General features: G+C 38.5%; 1 protein-coding gene across 2 annotated transcripts in view; it reads left to right on the forward strand.

The window, feature by feature from the left end:
• The window catches only part of ARID2 (AT-rich interaction domain 2), a 106514-nt gene that overhangs the window by 76845 nt on the left and 3694 nt on the right, over positions 1 to 25975 (forward strand). For both annotated transcript variants that reach the window (XM_062612606.1, XM_062612599.1), the window contains 9 exons: positions 399 to 474; positions 3229 to 3363; positions 3827 to 4026; positions 4414 to 7283; positions 15059 to 15207; positions 20265 to 20403; positions 20496 to 20581; positions 25407 to 25530; positions 25619 to 25710. In XM_062612606.1, the coding sequence (XP_062468590.1) occupies positions 399 to 474; positions 3229 to 3363; positions 3827 to 4026; positions 4414 to 7283; positions 15059 to 15207; positions 20265 to 20403; positions 20496 to 20581; positions 25407 to 25530; positions 25619 to 25710 (3871 nt within the window). The remainder of the gene's footprint in view (positions 1 to 398; positions 475 to 3228; positions 3364 to 3826; positions 4027 to 4413; positions 7284 to 15058; positions 15208 to 20264; positions 20404 to 20495; positions 20582 to 25406; positions 25531 to 25618; positions 25711 to 25975) is intronic.

A 25975-nucleotide genomic window follows, 5' to 3' on the forward strand; every position in this document is an offset into this window, starting at 1 on the left:
AGCTTTTCTGGGCAACCAAATTCATTACATTGAATTTACTTCTCCCTAGGAATTGGAAAAATAGTGGCTGTGTATTTGTGCCTGTTCTGGTGAAGTATTGCACCAATCTAAAACTATGCCCAGTACTTCAAAGTCGTTCACTAAGTGCTTCCATATGATTGCACTTCAGCGGTGGCTCTGGCCTTGGCATGCCCTCCTTCACTAGGGTGAATTGTGGTGCAGATCTGTAGTCTGCCTAGTGCACTTTTGTGACTTGCCTTAGCTGGATCCATCCTTGCTTACAAACAGAAGAGAAACTGTACCAGTGAAAGGCATGAAGTGCTTCACTCAGAAGAGCAAAAATTGTTTCAGCAAGTTACTTCTGTTTTTCTTTCTTTTCTTCCCCTCGTTCTCCACAGCCTCTAGGACAGCACCACATGTTGCTCCACCACCAGGAATAGTAGAGATAGACAGTGAGAAATTTGCATGTCAGTGGTAAGTGTATGGTTCTGTTCAAATACTTTAATGAAGAAGAAAAATTCAAGAAAAATGCCCGTATTTGTATGTCACAGAATTTTCTATCTTGCTTCTATTTACTGTTAAACTCATTTTTCTGAAAAGTATAAAGTAAAACAGTTCTGTCACTGCTTTGAATAAGTATGGAGGAAAACAACCAGATCATTCACTCGTTGACAGTTGATACTTGAAATTAGTTGCTTTCTCTTAGACTAGAATTTAATTTGATTTTTAACTCTGATCTTGACTTCATTTTTTTAAGTTGTCAAGCAGCGTTACCTGTTTCATGAGTGTTTTCATCTGGTAGTGTGTTCCTGTATTACTGTACCAGTATAAAAGTTGTTATCAAATTTTGAAACTAGGCTGTGCAAAACTCTCGTGGTCACTGTGGGCTTTTAGCAGGTTAAGGGAGGTCCATAAATTCTTTTGCTTTCAGCTAATGCTGTTGTTGTCATATATTTAGAGACTCTCCTGCCTGTGATTCACATGTAGACTGAGGATCTTTCTGAGCTATTTGACTTTATGTAGATCTGCTCAGCTTCTCAATATTTGTAATAATCAGTTCATGATAGACACTTCTACCCCTGCTGCTTCACAGCTTGTATGTTCATCTTTTCTCTTACAGATCAGACTGAGGGTCTTAAAGTGGGTAGAATTTGTCAGAGCCTAGTGCTTTAGTTTTACATGCAGCAAAGCTTTGGTTTTATGAGGGAATTGTTGCAGATTCCTGTTGGTCAACTAGTATTCCCATGCTTCTGTTTGCACACTGCAAATTATTACTAATGTGCACTGATGAAAGACACATTTCACATTTAGACATTCAAAAAGGGATACCTGGAGTTGTAATCACTACAGCTCAGTTTAGTGATCTGCAAGTTGATCTCTAGCCACAGATAGTTTTCTGGGGCATTTTTTAATGCAGAGATTCCCCCAATAGTAAAATGAATTGCCTTCACCTGCCTAGTTTCTGATGAGATCATGAATTACCTTCTGGTGCCACCTTCTCTCTACTGACTATAGAGAGGACTGGACATCTAGCTGTTAGTAGTAAAGTTGTAGGCAAGGTGAAATTTGCACTCTGTATAAAATGTAAAATAGAATTTTTGTCTGTTAAAATGGAGGTACCATGCTGCAACTGTGTGACAGAAAATACTGAAGCAAGCCATAGAGCATTGTATCAGGAAGATTTGGAATGTCTGCTTTGTTTCTGATTCTGTGTGCTACTGCAGCTGTTAGTGTTGAATACTATTATTTTGCACTATTATTTTGTCTTCTGGTTAGTCTTAGGTAGATAGGAGCTAGTGAAAAATAAAAATTAACATCTAGTCCTGAAAATTCTCCTTAAATACTAGCTGTGCTGCCAAAACAAACAAACAAAAGGCAAATTGAAAGCAGAGGAGTAGCCTCTTCCAAACATTTTCATCAATGCTAATGTGGAGTGTTTTACATCCATGTGAATTTTCATGGTTTGTTTTAATCATTGCTTCCTGTTGAGAGAAATGGGAAAATGAGTAAATCATAGCATTAGAATTTAGAAAAGGTATTATCTCTTGGAAGCAGCAGAAAGACAAGGTATTTACAGTCACCTTCCTGGGTATATTATTAGCCAGCTTAGCCTGAGTAGGAGTCCTTGTAAGGTAAGTGTGTGTGACAGTGAAACGTTAATCGCAGATCCCATTTCATCGTCACAAGTCCTGAATATCTTCAGTTTTTTGATACCAGTGGTAGTGTGTCAGCCTAATAGGACATACCCAACTGGACAGTCATTTTTCTGATATGCCAAATTTAATTCCTAGCCTTTGTGTTACAGAGTGTGATTGCAATTTCTGTAAGAATAAAATTGTAACTCAGTTGCAGAACAGGCATTTTACTCAGTCTTTACTGGCTGTGAGAGAACACAGTTTAAAGAATGTAATCATCTGCTTTTTCTCTTATGAACCATCTGGTTATCTTGGGAGTGTAGGACTCTACAAAGGAGAATGCACTGTAATTTCCAAAGTGTTAGTACCATATAGTAAACGAAAACAATTAAATAAACATTTTTATTCTCTCTGAGCCTATATTCTGGTGCTAGTGTTTGAACATTGTGAGAGTTGTTACTTACCTCCATTTGCTACTGAAGATAAACTGTTCCCATGTGTCTACATTGGAATAACAGATCTGGAAGAAAGAAAATTAAATTGATAGGAAATGTTTCCTTCTTTCACAGCTTGCTGGTTGGGGGTTGAATGGTCTCTGTGCTTGCGGAGAGTCTGTAGAAGATACAAATACTTGCTTTTCCTGGAAATTGAACACTAGGCATACAGATGTTCACCTCTGACTGAAATTCCTGTTGAAGGATTAGCTACCATTCAGTCCATCTTTCGCTAACACAGAACCATTAGGGAATAGGAACAGAGCTGTAGCAAGATATCACTGAACAATGCATTTTTTTGTGGGGGGTGGGGGTGTGTTTCTGAATATACAATAAAAAAGGCATGTGTAGAGACTATTTGCATATGTAAGAAAGATGTTGCATGTAAAACTAACTGCATGCATTAGTGTGTTGACTCATAAGCAGTGAGAAGGTGAAAGTACGGAACAAACGTTTGACAAGACAGTATACTAAAATGCATTTTTCCATGTTATGGCAAGGTCTCAGAAGTCTCTATGATAGAGACAGAAGTGTTTTAACAACCCTTTGAAAAGTATCCTCTGTGTATTTTGCTTCATAGTTTATTTTTTCCTCCTCAGGTTGAATGCGCATTTTGAGGTGAATCTTGATTGCTCAGTCTCTCGAGCAGAAATGTACTCCGAATACCTCTCTACCTGTAGTAAATTAGCTCGAGGTGGAATCCTAACATCAACTGGATTTTATAAATGTCTGCGGTAAGACAAAAATCCGTGCAACAATAAAGAAGCAATTGTATGTGCTTAATACTAAATTGTAGCTTTAGATTTCTTTAAGAAGCGGTCTACCGAGTTCAGTTTGAAAGATACCCAGTTTTAGAATTTTAATTGAAACAAATATTTATAGAGTTTGTTTGCTTTTATTTAATTCTATTTCAGGATCTTTGGTAGGGTTCCTTCTCTGCTCATAGTCTTTTTAATTCTTTCCAAAGTAGTTTCTGGATATTGTTTTTTTCCCTTGGCTTGTGTGAGGTGCTGGCCAACCAGCTGGTAGACTTGCTAATACTCAATGATGAATACTCAGGTGCAATTGGGAAATCCTTCTGTATTACAAAGATGTAGGCAGTTAATCTGCACACAAGAGTAGTTATTTGAAACAAAAGCATTGTAAGAGGGTTGTGTTATTGTGTTTATTAACATGTATTTGTGTTATGTTTGGCAGAACTGTCTTTCCAAATCATACAGTGAAGAGAGTAGAAGATCCAAGTAACAATGGTCAAGCACATATACATGTGGTAGGAGTGAAAAGAAGAGCTATACCACTTCCCATTCAGATGTACTATCAGCAGCAACCAACTTCCTCTACCCCAGTTGTCCGGGTTGATTCTCTTCCTGACGTGTCTTCGTCTCCTTCGCCAGCAGGTTTTTAAATTAATTAAATATCATCAAGTATTTTGCACTGATTCTGAAATAATGATAAAAGACAAAAGCTTTTGAAAATACTTTGAAGTGTTGGAAGTCAGGGCCATGTGTTTTAATTGATTTTATTTAACAATGTTAGGAGTAATGTTGTAGTATATGCTTACATTTCACGTGTATCCCATCTTAGTATTTGATGTGTAAACCGTAAACTTCTCAGCAGTCAAGCCCTTGTTGCTGCACCATTAATTCAGAGGCAGTTATGGCTGAGAAGAGAAACTCCTTCATACAGACTTACAAATTCAAGCCTTGGATTTTGAAAGATTTGTTATGTTAATGTGTTTTGAAATAATTTTTGCTTCCGAACTTCTACTCTGTTTATTTCAACAGGAATCCCTCATGGGCTACCAAGCGTAGGAAATCCCTATCAGAGGACCCCTATTAACCAGTCTTCAACTTTGACAGCAACACAGATGTCTTTTCCAATTCAAGGTGTTCACACTGTGGCACAGACTGTTTCTAGAATTCCACAAAATACTTCTATTCATACACAGCAGCAACAGAATGCTCCAATGACTGTTATACAGAATAAAGGTCCAATATCCTGTGAAGTAGTGAAGGCCACAGTAATACAAAGCTCTGTTCCCCAGTCTGCAGTTCCTGTTACTATCGCTGTAGGAGGAGCACCACAAGCTTCTAATCAAAATTACAGCACTACAGGACAACAGCCGTCTGTAACTGTTGTTAGTTCTCAGACGTTGCTTCACCACCAACCTGTAATTCAACAACAGTCTCCACTGCATGCAGTGGTACCAGGACAGATACCTTCAGGCACTCCTGTTACGGTAATTCAGCAAGCTGTACCTCAGGGTCATATATTTGGCAGAGTACAAAACATACCAGCATGTAGTTCAGCAGTTTCACAGGGTCAACAGCTAATCACATCATCACAACCTGGGCAGACATCTTCTCAGCAGTCTTCTGCTGGTAACCAGCAACAAGATACAGTCATCATAGCACCACAGCAGTATGTCACAACCTCTGCGTCTAACATTGTTTCTGCCACCACAGTTCAGAATTTCCAAGTAGCAGCCGGGCAGGTGGTTACAATCGCAGGTGTCCAAAACCCACCAACATCTAGGGTAGGGTTTCAGAACATTGCACCAAAGCCTCTGCCATCTCAGCAAGTCCCACCTGCTGTGGTACAGCAGCCCATGCAGCCACAGCAGCAGCCTCCACCACCGTCACAGCAAAGTGTAGTGATCGTAAGCCAGCCAGCTCAGCAAGGTCAAACGTATGCACCAGCCATTCATCAGATAGTGCTTGCTAATCCAGCTTCTATTCCTGCTGGTCAAACTGTCCAGTTGACTGGACAACCAAGCATTACTCCATCTTCTTCACCATCCCCAGGTCCGGTTACAAATAATCAAGTCCCTACTGTTATGTCATCTTCATCTACCACTCCTCAGCCACAAGGACCCCCTCCTACTGTCAGCCAGATGCTTTCTGTAAAGAGGCAGCAGCAGCAGCAGCAGCAGCAGCAGCATTCACCAGCATCGTCACAGCAGCAGGTACAGGTACAACAACCGATGCAAATGCAAGTTCAGTCACAACAAGCTAATACAGGAGTTGGCCAGCCTAACTCTGGTGAGTCTAGTCTGATAAAACAACTGCTTCTTCCAAAAAGAGGCCCCTCCACTCCAGGGGGGAAGCTTATACTCCCAGCTCCACAGATTCCTCCACCTAACAATGCAAGAGCTCCTAGCCCTCAGGTGGTTTATCAGATGGCCAATAACCAGGCACCAGGTTTTGGAGTGCAAGGACAGTCTCCAGCTCAGCAACTGCTAGTTGGACAGCAAAATGTTCAGCTGGTCCCAGGTGCAATCCAGCCCCAAGGGGCAGTACAAACTGTACCCATTTCTAATTTACAGATATTGCCAGGCCAGTTGATCTCAAACAGCCCAGCAACTATTTTCCAAGGGACTACTGGCAACCAGGTTACGATAACAGTTGTGCCAAATACAAGTTTTGCTACTGCAACTGTGAGTCAGGGAAATGCAACTCAAATCATTGCTCCAGCAGGAATTGCAGTGAGTGGAGCACAGACAGGAGTTGGGCTACAGGTGCAAACACTTCCAACTACTCAAGCACCTTCAGCTGGACAATCGCAGTGTATTGCTGCTCCCCCATTCAAAGGTGATAAAATAATTTGCCAAAAGGAGGAAGAAGCAAAGGAAGCAACAGGTTTACACATTCATGAACGTAAAATTGAAGTTATGGAGAATCCTTCCTGCCGAAGAGGAGCTGCAAACACCAGCAATGGGGATGCAAAAGAAAATGAAATGCAGGTGGGAAGTCTTTTAAATGGGAGAAAGTATAGTGACTCCAGTCTACCTCCTTCTAACTCAGGGAAAACTCAGAATGAGGCCAATCAGTGCTCACAAGTCAGTAATGGGCCATCATTAGAAATGGGTGAGAATGGAGCTCCTGGAAAGCAGAACTTTGAACAAATGGACACACAGGAAATTAAAAGTGATTTGAAGAAGCCCCTAGTTAATGGAATCTGTGATTTTGATAAAGGAGATGGTTCTCATTTGAGCAAAAACATTCCAAATCACAAAACTTCCAATCATGTAGGAAATGGTGAGATATCTTCAGTGGAACAACAAGGGAATTTGGATGCCACGCAGCAAGATACTGCCAAAGGTGATCAAGGGGAAAGAATTTCTAATGGGCCTGTATTAACTTTGAGTAGTTCACCTGTTGTAAGCGGTACACAGGAGGCTGCAAAACTGTTAACCCAGCAACTTAGTGGTACCAACACTGATTTACCTAATGGACCTCTAGCTTCAAGTTTGAATTCAGATGTGCCTCAGCAACGCCCAAGTGTAGTTGTCTCACCACAATCTACAGCCTCTGTTATACAGGGGCATCAAATCATAGCAGTTCCACACTCAGGACCTAGAGTGTCCCAGTCTACCCTGTCATCCGAAGTTCGGTCTACTAATGGCACAGCAGAATGCAAAACTGTAAAGAGGCCAGCAGAGGATAATGACAGGGAAACTGTTCCAGGAATTCCAAATAAAGTAGGAGTTAGAATTGTTACAATCAGTGACCCCAACAATGCTGGTTGCAGTGCAACTATGGTTGCTGTGCCAGCTGGAGCGGATCCAAGCACTGTAGCGAAAGTAGCAATAGAAAGTGCTGTTCAACAAAAGCAGCAGCATCCAACCACGTATATACAAAGCATGGTCACACAGGTATGTCGCAGTGTTCTTTTTACTTTAATTCTAACTGTGATTCTGACTAATGCTGTGAAATAATGCGGGTGAACTCTCTCTCTCTTGCATAGTATTTGAAATATTCAGAAAATGATGGTTTCTGTTCTCTGTTCTTTCATGCACTGAAGTTCTAATAGTTTGCATACTTCCTCAATGTCAGTGACAACAGTGGAATTTAAAATAGTTTGTAGCTTGATAATATACAGTAAAGAAAGAACTTCTGCTTGCTGGTTTCTTCCTTAAAGGATTAACTGTTCTGGAAACAAGAATGATTTGTTGCATGGTCTGGTAGAAATGCCAGTATTGTTCTGCCTTTTATTCTTGGTCATTATTGCTTATGGAGGGGTCAATGTTTTACTGCAAGTTAAACACTGCAGCTGCTTCTGGCTTGCTGAAATGAGTTGAAGTTCTTGCATTTAAAAGTGGTCTTCGAAGGCTTGCTTCCACTGCAGTCAGAACAAGTGTTGTCTTGTACATTTGTTGAAATATTTGTATTTGTTTATTACAAAATATTTGTAATGTTTACTGATAAAATAAGTATTGCTGGGTTTTTTTTCTTGGTTTGACAAACTTTGGAGAGGGCTTTTGTTCTTTTTCCTTGATCAGTGTTTTTTAACCATTTTGAAGTGGGTTATTTCCTAACACTGTACTAGAAATGAGGTTATGGCCATCATTTCTGTGAGTATTAATAAGTATAAGCAATAATATTTGAGATTATTCCAGTCTCTAGATTTCAGTTTTGTACATGAAGAGAAAATCCCTCTCCAAAAAACATTCCTAATCTGGATAGGAGCAAAAAGAATAGAATAGGAGGTCTGGCAGTCACAGAGTTCTGACAGATCAGGGAGAGGAAATGAAGTTTTGAGTATACACTAATGCATTTTGACCTTGAGGTAAGACACGTCTTTTAGTTCTTCCTTGTTAGGCTGGTCGGTTGGGTTGGCTGGTTTGTTTGGTTTTGGTGAGTTAGCAGGTATAGACCTTAAAGCTAGAACTGAAAATTCTACGGATGGCTGTGCAACTTCTTTTTCTGCATCAAGCTTCTGCTGAAAGCTGTTTTGACTTTCCTTCATTTAGCTGTCAGACACCAGGACTAACAGTTAATAAGTTTTCTTTCTTTTTATGCTTTACTTTTTTTTAAATGCCATATCATACAGTTATGTTCTTAAAATGTCTTTGAGCTCCTTGTAAATTTTCACCCTAGGTTTTATCAGCGATCTGTATTTTTCTGATACATTATTCATCTTTGTTCTTGCTAGAAATGATTTGACCAAAATGAAAGTGTGTGTTGCAGCATAGGGACAAATCACTAGATTTTCTGTAGCATGGCTATGTTAGCTATGCCTTGCTTTTTACAGTGAGTGGTCTTCAGCTATTACACAGTTTGAATTTCTGTTACAGCTTTGCTAAGGATTTGGCTGAAATAGAAGCTGGTATGGCTATGTCTCTGGAATGGAATAAATATTATCTGTGGTTAGTTATTCCTTGGATATGTGGCTGACAAGAATTTTTAGTTGTCTCAAACAGCTACTGAGCTATCAGACTTTCAGATTTTTGAGGAGAGGGGAGTAATACAGTTAACTATTTAGTTTGTATTAGGTAATGTGTATCATGATAATAGAGGGGAGGAAAAATATTATTTTCTGTGCTGATAATTACTTTTTGGTTTTGTTTTGTTTTTTACACTGTCACTGATATCACTATCTTCAACAGTTCTTACATTTTCCATTACCTGTACAAACAAATGCTGCCAGCTGGGTTTGCCATTCAATACAGATTTGCAGGTCAAAGTGACTCGGTTTAGTATCTGCTGCTAGGGAGGTTGGCTTATTCTCCTGTCTGCAGGATACCCTTCCTTTCTTCAGAATTACAGGAATGTGGAAGAAGAGGAGTTAATTAGTTTTGATCGTGGTGAATGATCTAATTTGTTAGCTAATTGCCTTCACCATTAAAATAGCTATTCATGAATCATATCTATCATGATAATGCTAATTACTGACTTACAGTAGAACCCACTTTATAGTATTCTGTTCACATACAGTAAACATCATAGTTTGGCTTAAGATCTTTACCACTCCTTTAAAATTAATGTGTTGGACTGAAACAGTTCCCTCCCCCTCCCCCCCCCACCTCTTAAGCTGCAGGACAGCTGCAGTAGCCATTGTTTTTCTGGAAAAGCAGATGTTAAGTCTTTCCAGTATTGTGTCTGCTTTTAGGAGTATCTGTAAGACATCCAGAAATACTAAGATGAACTCTGTGAGTTTTGGTGATAACTTCTTTTGTGGTTAGGCCCTAAATATGTCTGATTTTCCCCCTCCCATTTTGAGAGTCTTCCTTGTTTGATGAGCAGCTTCCTTGTCCCCTGACTTTTTGGAAGGCAGCAGCTCAGGAACACTTCTTCACTTGAGCATCTGCATTGTTTTATCCTCTGTGTAGTACCTATGTGTACTGGCTGTCTTGCAGAAGAAATGGGAGAACATGGCTCTTTCTGCAGTTAGAAATTTATTATAAATACAGTCCAGTGGAGAAAAATGGTGAAGGGCAGGGAATAAAGGGTATTAGCTATGGCAAAATTGTATAGCTGCTGAAGCTTTAAAATAATTTTTAAACTAGAGCTTGTCTTTCAGAGAAGCGAGAAAGTGATAGAAGAAGAAAATTTGTAATAAAACCCAACAGGAAGGCTGGAAAAGGAGATGTAGAGGACAGAAGAGGGAGGAGAGTATGGCTTATGCAGCTACAGCATGATTAGCTGCCGTGAACTGTAGAGAGGAGAAAGGGAAGATGCTTAAACTGAAGATAAAGAAGGGCAAACAAATAGGGGAGGAAGGGAACAGCAACATGAAAACTAAGGAAAGCAAGAAAAAGAGTGAAATACTCCTTAAGGGAATGTAAAAGTTAAGAGATACGCTTTGTGATACGAATGGTAGTTTGAAATGAGCTGGTACCATATGACTGGGGGGGGGAAATGTTCATTTTAATGGCCTACTAAAATAATAAAAGTTGTACACATAAGCTGTCCCACAAACAGCATGTAGTGCTATTGAAATCCAGTTAGACAAGTACAGGTATTGTCTGTGTATAACCTGAGATGATTCCATGTTAACTGTACACCTCAGCAGAACTCATTGAAACATAACTACATATACTAACTTTAAATGTTTTTCTTTTTTTTTTTTTTTTTGCATTTTTATAAAAACTTGGGCTGTGGATGTATGGGTTATGGCAGAAGAGGAACATGTGATACAGTGCTGCAATTTTTCTTCTGTCTCCATCTATTTTGTAAGCTCATGGAAGGTAGTCTAAGAGGAGACAGAATGGGCACATCTTGGCTTCATTTTCTTTTATTTTTGTGTTCCTTGTTCCTAAATTATTGCTTTCCTGATGCATTGTGCTGGACCTGTAAATGAAAAAGAGAGGAATGAGTAATTACCTACCTGTACACTTCCTTTTCTTTAATACTTTTTTTTACTCCTCTTCAAACGCATCCAAAACATTTGTTGGACATAACCATGTTGGTTTGTCCCGGTTGGTGTGTGTTTTGAAGGAGGGCTCTGTTTTCATGCCATGTGCCTAGAAGTGAGCAAATCTGATCTAAGTTGCCTGATCTGGCTTTTAAAGTAAACACTTCCCTGCTCATCCTCGTCATCCCCTTATAAACAACGCACACCCGTTTCTCTTAAGGCTGCCCATTTGAAACGTGCTTGTGTGGAAATTTAGGTGGTAAAAACTATGTGAGCGTTGCCTCAACTATTTGCTCCTGCTTTCTGTTGATTGGGAAGCTGAGAATTACTGTGCACCAGAAAGCAGGTGTGTAGCTCCAGGAGGTGTAATTCATTCCTAGCCACAGAGCAAATGAGTTTCTCAGCTAGAAGTACTGAAATACAGAATCTTTGTGCTTTTATTGCTCTTCACATGTGAAACACACCATTGCAAGGAGACTTAAACTTCAGTAATACAATGAGAACATCTATATTGGTGCCTACCCATCCACCTGACCCTTTCCTCATGCTCAAATCCTGACATACTACTTTTCAGCTTATAGATTACCTTTTTATGTACGTTCACTATCCTGAAGCTAAACATAAAATTTTGTAATACCAAACTATAAATCCTATGATACTTTAAAAATATTTTTACTGATAATTAACTGTTTATTGTTGAGTTAAATGCATTTACAGTGGGTGTGCCTATACTAATGGTAGGAGAAAAAATACAGCCTAATGCCTTTAAACTGCACATGTCAACAGGACCCTGATCACACTGGGATGCAGTATGTTCTCTTGCTGACGGCACACTAGGCCTTTTAAATAAAATGGGCAGAGATCATGCTAAAATAGTTATCCACTAATACATAAGTGGAATGGCACCATTTGTTCTGAGAAATAGAGGTGGAGACCATTTCTGGCCCCAAGCCATAGGGTTTCTTATTCTTGCTACAAAGGGAGCTTGTGTGCCCAGATGGAGGAGCTCTTGTGCATGAAAATAAATGAATATCTTTTGTAAACAGTCCTTTCTAGTTGATAGAAAGCTCTTAGCTTTGCTCTTGGTTTTCATGAGCATGCTGGACTTTCTCCTCTCTCTCTCTCCCTCCCCCCCTGCCCAGTATTCAATCTGAAGTCATCCAGTCTACATACAGAATCTCCTGCTTATTAAAAGTAGGCTGTGGTATCTTTTCTGTAAGTAGACTGCAGAGTCACTAAGGGGTTATGTTTACATAGCTTTAAGAGTTCAGTGCAAACCCTACTGAGATAGGTGATGCTGCTTAGAGGTACTTTTCAGTCCCAAGACTTGGGGAGATCTGCCTCACAAAAGTGGTGGCAGATGCAAATCATATAATGGAGAGGTCTAATCTGATTATAAAAAGATGCCATGAAGTGCTTTCAAGTGTGCTAGCGTACGGGGTGCTTGATTTCTTGAGGAACCTGCTATCACGAAATGGTTTTGCTAGAGGAAGAAATATTTATGCCATGGGGAATTTTTTTTTCCCCATATTATATCTCCCAGCAAGACTTTATTAGGAAATGTTAAATGTCTGTCATAGTTGCGTATGTTAAAGAAGTGAATTTTACATAGTCTTTGCATATCAGTACTGTAAACTAGGTAGCACATAGCAGGTACTTCTAGGTACATTTCTGGAAAAAAGGAGTATGACTTCTGAAAAGCAAAGACTATACCTAATTTTAGTGATGTCCCATGTATCATGCATTGCTTAATGGATACATGAAGATAGAGGAGGGGGGAAAACAAAACACAAAAATTACCAGTATTTCTGATCTCTGGAAGGAAGAGAGGAAAGCTTTGAGATGCTCGACCATAGAATTTACATTTCTAAAATAAAACCTAGGAAAACAAATGTAACTGCTTTATCTGTTGATTATAAAATGCAGTCAGCACAGCTGATAGGCAAGCAAGAGATTTGACTTAAAAATACATGGCAGGTGTAACCGCCTCATGCTGCAAGTTTGAGCAGAAATGCTTTGCCATACAGCAGTAATAAGAAAATTCTGAACAACAGCAATTACTTTACATATTTCAATTTATCAGCTACAGTTTTCATCACTGAAGAAAAAAAAAAAGGTAGAAAGAAATTGGAGGGGAAACCGAATTTAACTTTTTGTCCTGAAAATTTGTTTCCCTTTCTGTGCTCTTTTTATTTCCAGCATGTAACATTGTGTTGTATATCTCAGATTTCCTTGTTTAAAATAAAACAATTTTTTAATGAGATGGTATTAAACCCTTTGAATACCGCTAGGAGAGCCTGCCAGAAAAACCCTTGAGGAAAAATTCATAATTCCAGTTTAATTGCAGGGTTTGCTTAGAATGGAGTAAATAATACATGAGCCACACATTGAATGATGCGAATTAAATGAAATACTGAATTCATTCAGTAAGATCGCTCTCTTTCCAGCACATTAAATGAGACAGAAGTTCTATAGGGATAAAATGTTGCATAAAGGCCATAATAAAGTATTGATACCAGGAGGCCGAGTGAATATTGGCGAAACAAGCTGTACTGCTGACACTTGATTATTTTACTTTCAGCTTCTCTTTAAAAATGCCGTGTAAAAGGGACGTTGATCTTAAAAAGCTCTGCTTGTGTTTACCTTTTGTGAAAAGATACATTATGAAGATTCATTACCCAATCTGTAAAATAGCTTAGAGGTCTTTAGATGAAGATCATTGCTGAGTCCAAAATAATTAGCGATGACTAATGGACTTGGGAGTCCTGTATTAACCCAGATCACAGGCATCATGCAATAGTTGTGCTGTGTCCAGGAGTTGCTGAGTTTTGCCTTGTTTTTATCAGGATTTAAGCTTGTATATGTGAAATGTTTTGGTTTTGATGAGGCTTTTTTGCTGTCCCTTTGGTCATGTTAGTGTTGTATGATACGTGAGTTACTAACGTGTTACCTTGAGTGACTTGTCCACAGTGCCCATAGCAGCAGGAAAGTAAGACCAGTATGCAAATGAAATGTCAGAAGTTGTGATTAACTGTTTGCTTCTTTACAATTAAAAGTCTAAAGCTATTCTGTAACAGCTGTAAAGATGTAAACAGAGTACTGTTTGCAACAATTGAAAGAGCTTCTTTCAGAATACTCAAGCACAGACATGAAAGCAGTTTTGTTTGGTCTGTTTTTAAAGAGTGTTGCATCCTTTTCTAACGGTGAGGAAGTAAAGGATGTTAGTCTTCATTCCTAGCTAGTATTCAAAAGCTTAATAATTTATTTTTTGTTTTTATTGTATAATCTTTATAAGCCTCTTACTGGCCAGAGCCTTATAGGAAAAAAAAAGAAGAAAAACAGTATTCTGACATAAATGTATGCCGAAATGGGAAGTCCAGTGTTTTCTGTTAGTGAGAAGAAGAAATAACATTGATTATGTTTTAATCTCTTTTTAAGTCACTTTTAAGATCATTTTTATTTATTGTTAAAATAAATGTCTTGTTCCCCTTGCTCCCTTGCAATATTACATCTTCCTTTCTGAAATGTTTGTATTTCACTGTATATGAGTTACATGGTGTGTTTAGGCATTCTAGGCATGTGGTGCTCTGTATAAAGGTACATGTGGTGGCTGGTTTTACAAGAGCTTGAACTGTATAGTTTTCCAAGTTTTATAAAGAAAGTGGTGTGTCATAGTTTGAGCCTGCTGGTCTGTGATAGTGTTTCTTCAGCAGTGTTCAGTTTGCCTTCTCTTAACTCACTCTGTAACATAGGTTGATGTGTACTAATGTGGCAGTTCCAGAATTCCACAGGTGCAGCATATAAAACCATTTCATCAAAGAACATAAAACAATTTATTAGATGTGTCAATGCTCATCTTACTTTTTTTAGCAGAATTTTCTCTTACATTTACGTAGGAAAGCGAGCTACTCTGTGTGCTGATATTGCAGCCTCTTGCGTTTGCGTGGGTTTTTTTCTCTTTCCCTAAAGAACAAATAAAGCCTTTGCAAAATAATGCTGTCCTTTGCTCCACTAGTGCCCTTGAGCAATTCCTTTGCAGTCATAATTCTGAATTTGAATTTGGCCATGAGGGTTATGAATTCTAGAAGCTTCTGCATAAATACTGTGGTGTAATAGTTGTATGTCCCTTGTGTTACTTTGTCTATTAATGCTTTTTCAGAGTTCAAAGTGTTAAAATCTGAAAACTTGTGGTGGATTAAAGTGTAAAATGAAAGACCTTTGAACAACAGTAAAACTGTATGTCAAGTCTTGAAATAAGCCGTCTTTAAAACTGTGTTTTAACTTTTTCTACAGAGCACACCTGCAACGTCGATACCAACAGTGCAAGTACAGGGCCAGCAGATCAATTTGCAGCCGCCTTCATACACTGCAGCAAGTCAGCATGCAGAGCAAATGAAAAAACCTGGACAGAACTTCATGTGTCTGTGGCAATCTTGTAAAAAGTAAATGACTCCTTTATTTAACTACCTTTACTAATATGTAACAGATGCATGTATATAGAAGGTGTTTCTACAAGTTCTGTCCGTTCTGTTTCTTTAAGTTACCTTATACGTTGCCAGTGGGGAGAAGAAAGTGACAAGTTAAGGAAGCCAAAGCTGAGATGGGGGATTGCAAGACATGTAACTGTTCTCAGTTATACCTCAGAGCATAAAAGGAGTATTATGTGGCTTTCTTGTAACAGATTGATTCTTCAGTAATAAACAAAATACAGTCATGTAGTTAAGTTTTTTTTTTTTTAAAAATCTAGCTCCGAAGCTTGTTCTCTGTGTTGCAAATATAAAAATAGTTCCTGTACTCCAGTTACAAATCATGTCTTGACATTTTCTTATTTTCAGCTTTTAGTCTTTCTTGTGTTTCCAGTTTTGCAAGGGCAGGGTGTTGCACTTCTATGTCCTGGTTGTAGTCTTATTTAGATTATGACTAATTTCAGTAATTATGATACCATTTGTGTGCCACAGGACTCCATTGACATGAAAGGAAATTAAAAGGAGCTTAGCCTTAAGACTAGGCAGCAGTGATTAGACTTTTTTGATTTGTTATTGATGTCTTTCACAGAGAAGAGCAAGCTATCAGACTTTCAATTGTAGGCTGATGAAAACATTATACTACCCTTATTACCAATATGTGTATTTTGACCCTGATTTTTAAGATAACAGGTTTTTGAATGTGTTTAGTTTTCACCTTAGAGAAGTGTCACCTACCAAAGAAACAAAAAACACTTCTATGTAGAAAAATACATGTAAAGCTTCACTTACTTTTAACTTTATTCCTTTACTACTGATAAATTTAACTGTAGAGCCATACTCTACTGGCTGCATAATAGATGCATGAACACCTGTGTTGGTGCAAGAGTGGGTTGTACTGAGGTGGAAAAGAAAAGCTGGGGAGGTTTGTAGCAGAAGCCTCACCAATTTATACCATCTTTGAAGATGGGGAGTTGAAACTTGATGATCTTAAGGTCCTTTCCAACCCTAACTATTCTACGGTTCTATAACTAGTTTTGAAGCATAACTTAGTTCCCAGATTTCTTCTGTGTCTGAAGTTGTGTAGAGCTGAGGTAAATAAGCTCATGTGAATAACCATGGAACAAGCCAATATCACATGTGAACTACTGTGTAAATATGTGCAGACAAAATTTGGGCAGGAGGAGAAGCCATGCAGTTACAATTACCTTATATTAGTGTTTTTGTAAATTTGTCCTAAAATATTATTCCAGTAAGTTTTCCTGAGACTATGGGATTATGTGGCCCTTATTTTACAAGTTGATCTCTACATTTCGCTTCAAAGAAAATGTATTATTTCTCGTGGTTTAGTTTCTCCTGTTGACTTCTTGTACTGGTTTTTGTTCACGGTTAAGTTTCATTATTTTCAAAAGGCTTCAGAGATTTTTGCATTGATATAATTTGCTCCATATGACACACTGTTCTTATGCTGTCTCTCACTTCTAAAGTGTTTATTTCAGTCCCAGCCTTAAAATGGCTTAGATAAACATTACACTCAGCATTCTCTGAGGTGAACACCAAAATGTAAAGTTAGCATCTTCCTCAAGTGTATGTTCTTTATTTGTATTCCTTGAGCAGCCTGATTAAAAAACCAGAAATGTCAAATCTCCTGTAGGCTTCCTACTTCTAACAGACATAAAGAAAAATCTGGAATTGCGGCCTCTTACCGTAACTGTTTTATTTATAGCTCTCTGTCTTGGCTGTTTTCACTGAGTTGTTTAAGCAGGAAACAAGAAGATTTTTTGGAGTGGGCCATTAGTCTATGTGAACTTCATATCCACTACTTGGTTTCATTCATGATTGCGTAGCAATTTTTTTCCCTAGGTATTAAGCAGGCAGATTCATTGTAGTAGAATGATAGAACAGCGTATTTTTCATGGTGCTTACAATTAACTGGAAAGATATGACAGGAGGCAAATTTGATACAGTATTTGCACCTGTTTCTCTAAGCATATTCTTTAGTTTAATTCTCACAATACATTAGCATTGAGTTTCCCTTCCAAGATATATTATAGAAGGCAGTGAAGGCCTTCAAAAACATTTTATTGAGAATCAAAACAAATATGAATAAATGTTTCTTTTCCTACCCACTAACTTGACTGCTGTGATCAGCAATATTCCAGTGGCATGGGTGTGGGTTCTGCTGTTTGGTTTCTTAAAAATGAATTAGAAGACATTATACCAAAATTTTTAAATTATACTACAGATTTAATAGTGTCTGAAGACCACAACCAGATCAAGCCCAGTTATGCAAATAGTTGCTGTCCTGGGCTCAGCAGTAGCAGTCATTTTTCTTCTTAGTAGCTGGTGCAGTGCTGTGGTTTTGACTTTCAGCCTGGGAACAACTCTGATAACACCAGTGGTTTTAGTTGTTGCTCAGTAATGTTTACTCTGACCAAGGACTTTCTGAGCCTCATGCTCTGCCAGGGAGGAAGGGAAGCAGGAGGAAGCAGAGACAGGACACCTGACCCAAACTAACCAAAGAGGTATTCCATACCACAGCACGGCATGCTCAGTATATAAACTGGGGGCAGTTAACCCAGAAGGTCTAGATCACTGCTCGTTCGGGCTGGGTATCAGTCAGTGGGTAGTGAGTGGTTGTATTCTCTTCCCTTGTTATTTCCCTTATCATTATTATTATTGGTGGTAGCAGTAGTCGTTTGTGTTATACCTGAGTTACTGGGCTGTTCTTATCTGAACCTGTGGGAGTTGCATTCTTTTGATTCTTCTCCCAGTCCCTCTGGGAGTAGGGGGAGAAATAAGGGGGAGAGTGAGCGAGCAGCTGTGTGGTTATGAGTTACCAGCTGGACTTAAACCAGGACAGTTGTAATGATTGGCTGCTTGCAGATGAATTCAGATAAGACTCTTAAGAGGTGTTAGCACACTGCTTTGCATTGAGGATGTAACAGAAAGTAGATGTTTTCCTTTGAAGTTCCTCTGTCTGCAAGTACTGCTAATTTTATTCAGCTTAAATTAAAAGCTGCTACTTGGTTTCACAGGTAGGCAGGAGATGTCTGCTCTTGAGTTGCTTTGTATTTAAAAAGTATATTGGAAATGTTGTTGAATCTCCACTGCCTGTCAAGTCAGCTATTAGTTTAATATTCTGTTCAGTAGCTGAACAGAATGGTGGACAAATTAAGTGGGAAGTGAGTCAACTGACCATATTCTCATGTATTCTCTGTACTTTTTTTTTTTTTGTTACTATGTTCAGGTATTTCTTTAAGGAAAACTTTTTTTTTTTTTCAAAGTGGTAGTAAATTTGAGTCTTCTTAGATCAGTGACTGAAGTATAACACTGAATGTATTATACAGTGAATGAACTGACACAGCTTAAATAGCTTTGTTTTTTTCTTAAAGCTTTGCCATGTTGAATACAATGTTTAAACAACATTTTGGGTTTCACTAATGCCATGAAATTTGCTTCATCCATGCCAGGATTTATTCATATTCGTGCCAGACGTAAGTTTACGTATTGACTTCCCCTTAATTGTGGGAAGACATCTTGCTATCCTCTGAAACATCAACTTTTGCTGTTGAGTCAATGTAGATGTAAAACATTTTATTTTCATTTTCTACTATGGGCTGTCTGGACCAACAGCAAGAGCTGGGTATTTCTCCTTCTCAGCTTCCCTTCCCAGTAAGAGCTGACTGGCATGGGAAAGGTGAATGCTTTTTTTAGAGAGTAGTAGCCTATGCAGAAGGTAGTTGCTGTGTTGCAGGTGGTTCTAGCAGTAGGATTCCATTTATACCAGAGACTTGTCTCTGGGTGATATTAGCTCTTTGACACCTTTATAGGGTTCAGATAACAGTATCTACACTTAGGCCTACATATCAGTTTCAAGTATGTTTGCATAATGGACGCTATTGAAATGAGCAATAGGATGTGGAAAGAGGTGGCTTGATCAAAGCACCTACTGGTCTGCTATTCATATGCTGAGAGTTCTGACTTAATCTTGTCCATAAGTGATTCCTGTGAGTTAAAAATGTTAGTCCATCCTTGGCTGCTTGTTGTAACTGTCTGATTGGAGGTCATTCCCCTCTTGGCACTGGTCAGGCCAGTGAGTTCAGTCAAACATCTTAATGCAAATACTTTTCTTGTTAACTGAAACTAAAATACTGGCATGTGACCCCAAGTGACTGAGGTGGGTGCATGTGCATGTGTTTCCTCTTCAGTAAGACTGCTGCACTAGTGGCATCTGTCCAGGAAGTGTGTGAAGACAGCTGGTGATAGTGACTTCCCAAATGGCAGCAACTGGGTTTCTAGACCTTTTCTCTCCAAGCCTTAAGTGGGTGTTGATGAGCGGGGTTAGTTGTATTGAAACAAGCTGTAAGCAGCTAAGTCTTTTGGCCATTTTTTCTCTGTTGAAGCAAAAGATGTAATTTGTAACACGTAACACCTTAAAATATTATCTAGACTAAAAAAAAAAACCAAACCACTTTTGAGTCACTTCCTATTTTCAGTTACTTTTTTTTTTTAATACAATGATTCTCCGTTACCATTTGATATACATTACAATAACGATTCTTTTGTCTACTTGACAATTTGAAAACACAGATCTAAGAACTGTTGATTCACCAGTATTTTGGGGTAGTGTTCACAGTGTGTTGTAACTCTTCTGCCACTTTGAAATGGAAGAAAATCCTTATCAGGATGAACTCACTGCAAGGTGTTTTATGCCTCTACTTTCACCAAATAGAATACATGAAATACACTGTTCTGTTACAGGGCCAGGCTTAGGGCAACTTCATCTTTTCTCCATCATTCCCCATTGCAAAGAATGGGTAGGTAGGAATTAATGTGCATTATTCTGTTGGTAGCTCACTAGTAATACATGTACATGGTTTTTCCTTCTAAAAGTTTATGACTTTTTATCAGTGCCTATCTCATTTCTGAAAATAAACCCCATTAGCCAATATGGGTTTGTTTGTGATATTTGCACTTTATCATTAACTGTAAAAAAAAGCTTAAATTCACCCCCCCCCCCTTTTTTTTTGTAGGTGGTTTCAGACACCATCACAGGTCTTCTATCACGCAGCAACTGAACATGGAGGAAAAGATGTCTACCCAGGGCAGTGCTTATGGGAGGGATGTGAACCTTTCCAGCGGCAGAGGTTTTCCTTTATTACCCATTTACAGGTGCAGATTTATTTTACATGTTACTTCAGAAAACAGTAGGAATTTCATGGTAAATTTCCACTCACCTTTCTCACTGTCTTTTCTTTAAGCAGGATAAGCACTGTTCCAGAGATGCTTTGCTTGCAGGATTAAAGCAAGATGAACATGGACAAGCAGGAAATCAGAAGCCTTCTAATAAGTAAGAGACCTGAGCCTCATTAGCAATAGAGAAAATAAGAAAATTAGAAATTATCAGAAGAATTTATGTATTTATAACTTGGCTTATCGGGTGAAAATCTTGTTATGTAGAGTCTATAGCCGTAATCCCATTTGAGGTGCGTTACAGTAAGACAAAATGGGCAAAGAAGCAAAAAGATTGTGGTACGGGAGGTGTTGTTGCAGTTATCATAAAAAAACAGGTAATTTATTAAGGTATATGGTCAGTACTCTTTGAATATTGTTCTCAACATTTTATTCTGACTTTTTTCCCAACTGTAGAGCTGTTTGTAACTTTTAATACAACAGGAAAATGCATGTAATCTAAGTGGAAAGTTACTTGTTGTATACAGTTCAGCGTTTTCATCAGCTGAGATGGATTGTCTTGTAACTTGCTGTGCTCCTTGCAGTTTTGTGGTCTAAATTTGGGCTAATTTGGTCCAGGGACTCTTGTAATATACTTTCATTTAAACAAGCAAGCAAGATAAATACCAACTCCTTTGAGTCCTCTAGTTTTGTGCTGCTACCTGGAGTCTGTTTTGGCTCTCTTCTTTCCCAAAATTATTTCAAGCATCTGGAATTAATATTGGAGAGTGCAATCCTATTACTGTGGGGTTGTGGGAATGGTTATGTTAATATTGGAGTTATTCAGAGTTCACATAATTATGTGAGTGTATTAAGACAAGGTCTTTGTTAGTAAGCAACTGGAATCTTTCAGTTGCAAGCTAAATATGTAATTACATGGTCCCAGGCAGATTTTTGCAGTCTGTTCTGCGGCTTCTTAAATTGCTACCAAGCTGCTGGAGGCAGCAGAGGAAGTTGAGTATGAAAGTTGATAAATTTAGTTTGGGAGTCCTTTTACTTTTTTAAATATAAACAAACTTCTTAACACGGACTTATGATTGCTTTATGGTGCCTTGTTTCATTACACTGAACAACGTTCACACCTCTGAAAACCACAAAATGAAGAATTATGTTAATGTAGTCTTAAATACTTTGTAAATGGGAAGTGTAGGGCTGATGCCATCTACTAGCATGGTGTGATCTTAACTCTGCCTTATCAGAAACAGTCTGTCATACAGGTAACAACACATCCAGCAGCTACGTGTCCTCACAGGCTTCTTTAAAATTGATGCAGGCACTCATATGAGGAAAAAACATTCATACATCCCCTCTTCTGAGGCAGTATGCACTAGTTAAGTGGGATTTGGAAGTAGAAATTTATATTCATAACCAGCTCCTGCTCAAATACTGAGACTGCAATAGCATAAGATACTAAGAATGTGATTTCAGAATGTAAGTTGAAATAAGAGCGTTCACTACTCTAAGTAGGATGCTTTGAGTCTCCCTGCCATCCCTTGTTCCTTCTCATGGCTATGTACTGCTTACAGTGAAGGAACTAGCTTTAGTTTTTTGTCCAATTGCATGGTAAATCAATTCTAGGTTTAGAAAAACCTAATTAATTTTAAAAGTGGATTTTTCAGATGAGTAGAATACAGCTGGCTTACAGTCAGTGGAACACCAGTACAGGAGGTGGGCTGGGACAGAAGAAAGGGGTGAGACCTTTCTTTGTTAGCACTCACAACAGTTAATACACTCATTTTATATGAAATCGTGAAGATTCGCTGTCCGTTACTTTTACTCTCTTCCCTCATGTCTTCATTAGTTGTCTTTTACCAAAGAAGAAATCAATAAACAGGATTTTGACTAAATGTAATGTGTAACCCATATAATCTTACAGAGCTGCTACAGAGTTATGTTCACACAACTGATAAGAGCATCTAGCTACATGAGGAAGACAAGGATTGATAATTTGCTTTCTGGAATCAGTGGCCTGTCAAATGAAACCTTAAGATTGCTCCAGCCGGTCCCCTTAAGTTGGTTTACATGGTCATGTTGGAAAGCTGACTGCCAAGTTTTTGGCTTAATTTACTTTTTGTTGAGTCCTAGAAACTTGTCAGATTATCAGCATACACTGATAATCTGTGTGACTGAATTCTTCCATGGAGCTGAAACAGCTTAAAAACCTGGTGCTGAGGTGAAATATGTGTAAGTCATCGACTTTTAGGCATTAATTAGGCCAACTTTCTTCACTTAATCCATCACTGTCCAGTAAAACTACACCTACATCCGGTAGGGCAGATAGAGTGTTACTGGTGCTGGAAGTAAAGTCTGGAACACAGTGTAAGGGCCCATTCTTCTAGTCATAGTTTCTGTCTATCATGACACTATATGTACTTGAAAAAATCTGTAATGGCATTTGCTAGAACCAAGCTAGAAGTTAAGATGTGTTACAGAGTTGGTTGTAAACCTTAATTCTGTATCTCTTTGCTTTTACGGTTGTATTGTTTTAGCTCTTCTGGTTTTCAGAGGTAGCTGAATATTGAGTTCTGGAAGGTCAGGTAGCGCTAATAGTTTATGTTGACTTTAGCTGTGTGCATTTGAATCTTTTTGGATTCATATTAGGTTTTTTTCCTTGTTGTCCCTGAAGCAAAGGCTGTAGCATGAGCTACCAGAAATATTTTTCATGCACCATGGGAGTGGGAGGAGAGATAACTTTAAATCACAAGATGAATGGTATGGTTTGAGGTTAAGGAAAATATTATTAAAATGAATTCAAGAATCTAGATGTTTCTTGAGAGATACTTGCTCACAGACACAACTCAGTCTGCTGGATGAATCAGGAGCTTTTTTATCAACTTCTTTTTTTCCAAAATCAGAAGAGAAGACAGTTTTTTACTGTCTTCATAATATATTAGGAATACATTCCTAATTTATTGGAGGTGTCCCTTTTTCAATATTTCTAGAATTAGAATCATACAGTCATAGAATAGTTAGGGTTGGAAAGGACCTTAAGATCATCTGGTTCCAAACCCCCTGCCATGGGCAGGGTCACCTCACACTAAACCATGTCACCCAAGGCTCTGTCCAACCTGGCCTTGAACATCGCCAGGGATGGAGCATTCAAAACCTTCCTGGGCAACCCATTCCACTGCCTCACCACCCTAACAGTAAAGAACTTCTTCCTTACATCCAATCTAAACTTCCCCTGTTTAAGTTTTAACCCGTTACCCCTTGTCCTGTCACTACAGTCCCTAATGAAGAGTCCATCCTCAGCGTCCCTATAGACCCCTTCAGACACTGGAAGGCTGCTATGAGGTCTCCATGCAGCCTTCTCTTCTCCAGGCTAAACAGCCCCAACTTTCTCAGCCTGTCTTCATGCGGGAGGTGCTCCAGTCCCCTCATCATCCTTGTGGCTCTCCTCTGGACTTGTTCCAACAGTTCCATGTGCTTTTTATGCTGAGGACACCAGAACTGCACACAATACTCCCAAGTGAAGTCTCACGAATTAAGGCAGTGTTACTTCAGTTTTCTGGAATGTAGCATGGTAGCTGTTGAAGAGAGGCATTGGGAACAGCCTCCATTGATGAATCCTTGTTCTTCTCAATACAAGGAAAAAAAGCTGTACCAGAAATTAAAAGTGAAGATTATAATTCCTTTTCTGTTGTATTCAGTCTCCTATAAATATGTGTCATTGCCCATCAGTTTCATAATTCAGCCTCTGCCCTTCTCCATTTCCTTCACAAAGGTTTTCAAACTCTTAGTTCCATTCAGAGAAGGATGACAGTGTGAGCAACATTTTTAAAGAGAAGTCTGATACTTCTTAGTTTTCTGTTTTGTGGTTTAAAGCTGCTCATATGAACCAATTTTCTAACTTTTAGCTAGGTTTCCTTGTTAGAATTTCAATTTCTGAAGAAAGTCTCTCTGAACAAAGGATTCATGTTTTATTCTCTAGAATGTTCACTTACAGTGAAAGATGCCTAAATAATACTCTTACAGGCTAACTTTAAAAACTAAACATACACATTTGATTCATATCTTTCACATGAGCACTGCTTGCACTTAATCAGGTTCTACTAAGGTATTAAAAGGTTTCATAATAATATTGTTCAGTTTGTTGAAGTGTGGTGATGTTTTTCACCATTGATACTGCAAAACTTCCCTTTGGGATGTCATTATGGGTCTTACTTAAGTGAAGTTGAATATTTATGCATTCTAAATTGGAGTTGTGTGAGTAATATAAAAGATTTAGGTTAAATAAAGCTTTGACTTCATTATTAATACTGAAAATGGAGAATTTGCTTCTGCTATATTTATTTGTACCAGCTTTATAAAATACCCTGATTGATTTATTAATCTCAGTCTGAAAGCTGCAGTAACAGGTTATTGGTTTTACAAATGTTTGATCTGTTTTAACAATTAAATGGTTTATGTCTTAGATCATAACTTAAATCATGTTCTTATATCACTCCTCACTAACCACAGTTAATGTGTATTTTATATTGTCTTGGTGTCTAATGGTCCCAGTGAGCTGTGTCAGGTTTTGAACAGCAATATTTTAAGGGCATTCTCTAGCCAAATCTCAGATGACATTTGCATAGCTGTTATCCCAGTTCCTGTTAAAGCGTTTCTGATAAAACATTCCTTTAAATCTGTACCCTGCAGGAAGTGGCTGTGTCATTAGTACACTATATTACTTTCACATTGCAAATGTCATGGGTGATGAGCAGTACTTCAAGAAAAGTGTGTCTTCACATAAAATAAAGCCCATGACTCTTCTGAATGCTTTGCAGTAAGATTTGTCTCTGCGGAAACAAAAGGCAAATCACATATCATCACCCAGTATTAGTGGATCTTTGTGTCTCTGTTCAGATGGGTTACAAAATCGTAAAATAACATTTCAGTTGTTAATCTCCTCAAAAGTGGTGCAAAGCTTATTTTTATGAATTCTTTCCTTACTAATGTAGGCAGCCAGCTGCAGGGGGCACTGCCTCTACTCCCAGAGCACAGAAGGCCATTGTGAATCATCCGAGTGCTGCCCTAATGGCATTAAGGAGGGGATCAAGAAACCTTGTCTTCAGAGATTTCACAGTTAGTATTGCTTGACTTAAGTATTAGATATTAATTGCGGCCTGCGACTACAGGGGTTTTACTTCTTTTCTTCTCTTTAATTTTGCAGGATGAGAAAGAGGGACCAATAACTAAACACATCCGATTAACAGCTGCCTTAATATTAAAAAATATTGGTAAATACTCAGAATGTGGTCGCAGGTAAGCATTGCATGATTCTTCTAATACCAGTGGGTAGTGTTGTCCCTGTTAAGTACCAGACAATAGGCAGGTGTTAGTTAGCCTTTAGAAACACCAATACGTATATTGACAGTACAGTTTCTGTATCAGTTCTGCACTGTTTAGTTCCCCACACAAGTTCTCAGCATTACCTTACCTAAGACAGTATTTGCGATCCAGACTTTTGGAATGTGTCTGGTAAATTCGACAGGTTAAATTTTTGGAGACAGATGAGAGAAACCTTTGC

Source organism: Pezoporus occidentalis, unplaced genomic scaffold (genome assembly GCF_034315485.1).
Source record: "Pezoporus occidentalis ecotype Australia unplaced genomic scaffold, CSIRO_AGI_Poc_V1 ctg100, whole genome shotgun sequence".
NCBI classification, from domain to species: Eukaryota; Metazoa; Chordata; class Aves; order Psittaciformes; family Psittacidae; genus Pezoporus; species Pezoporus occidentalis.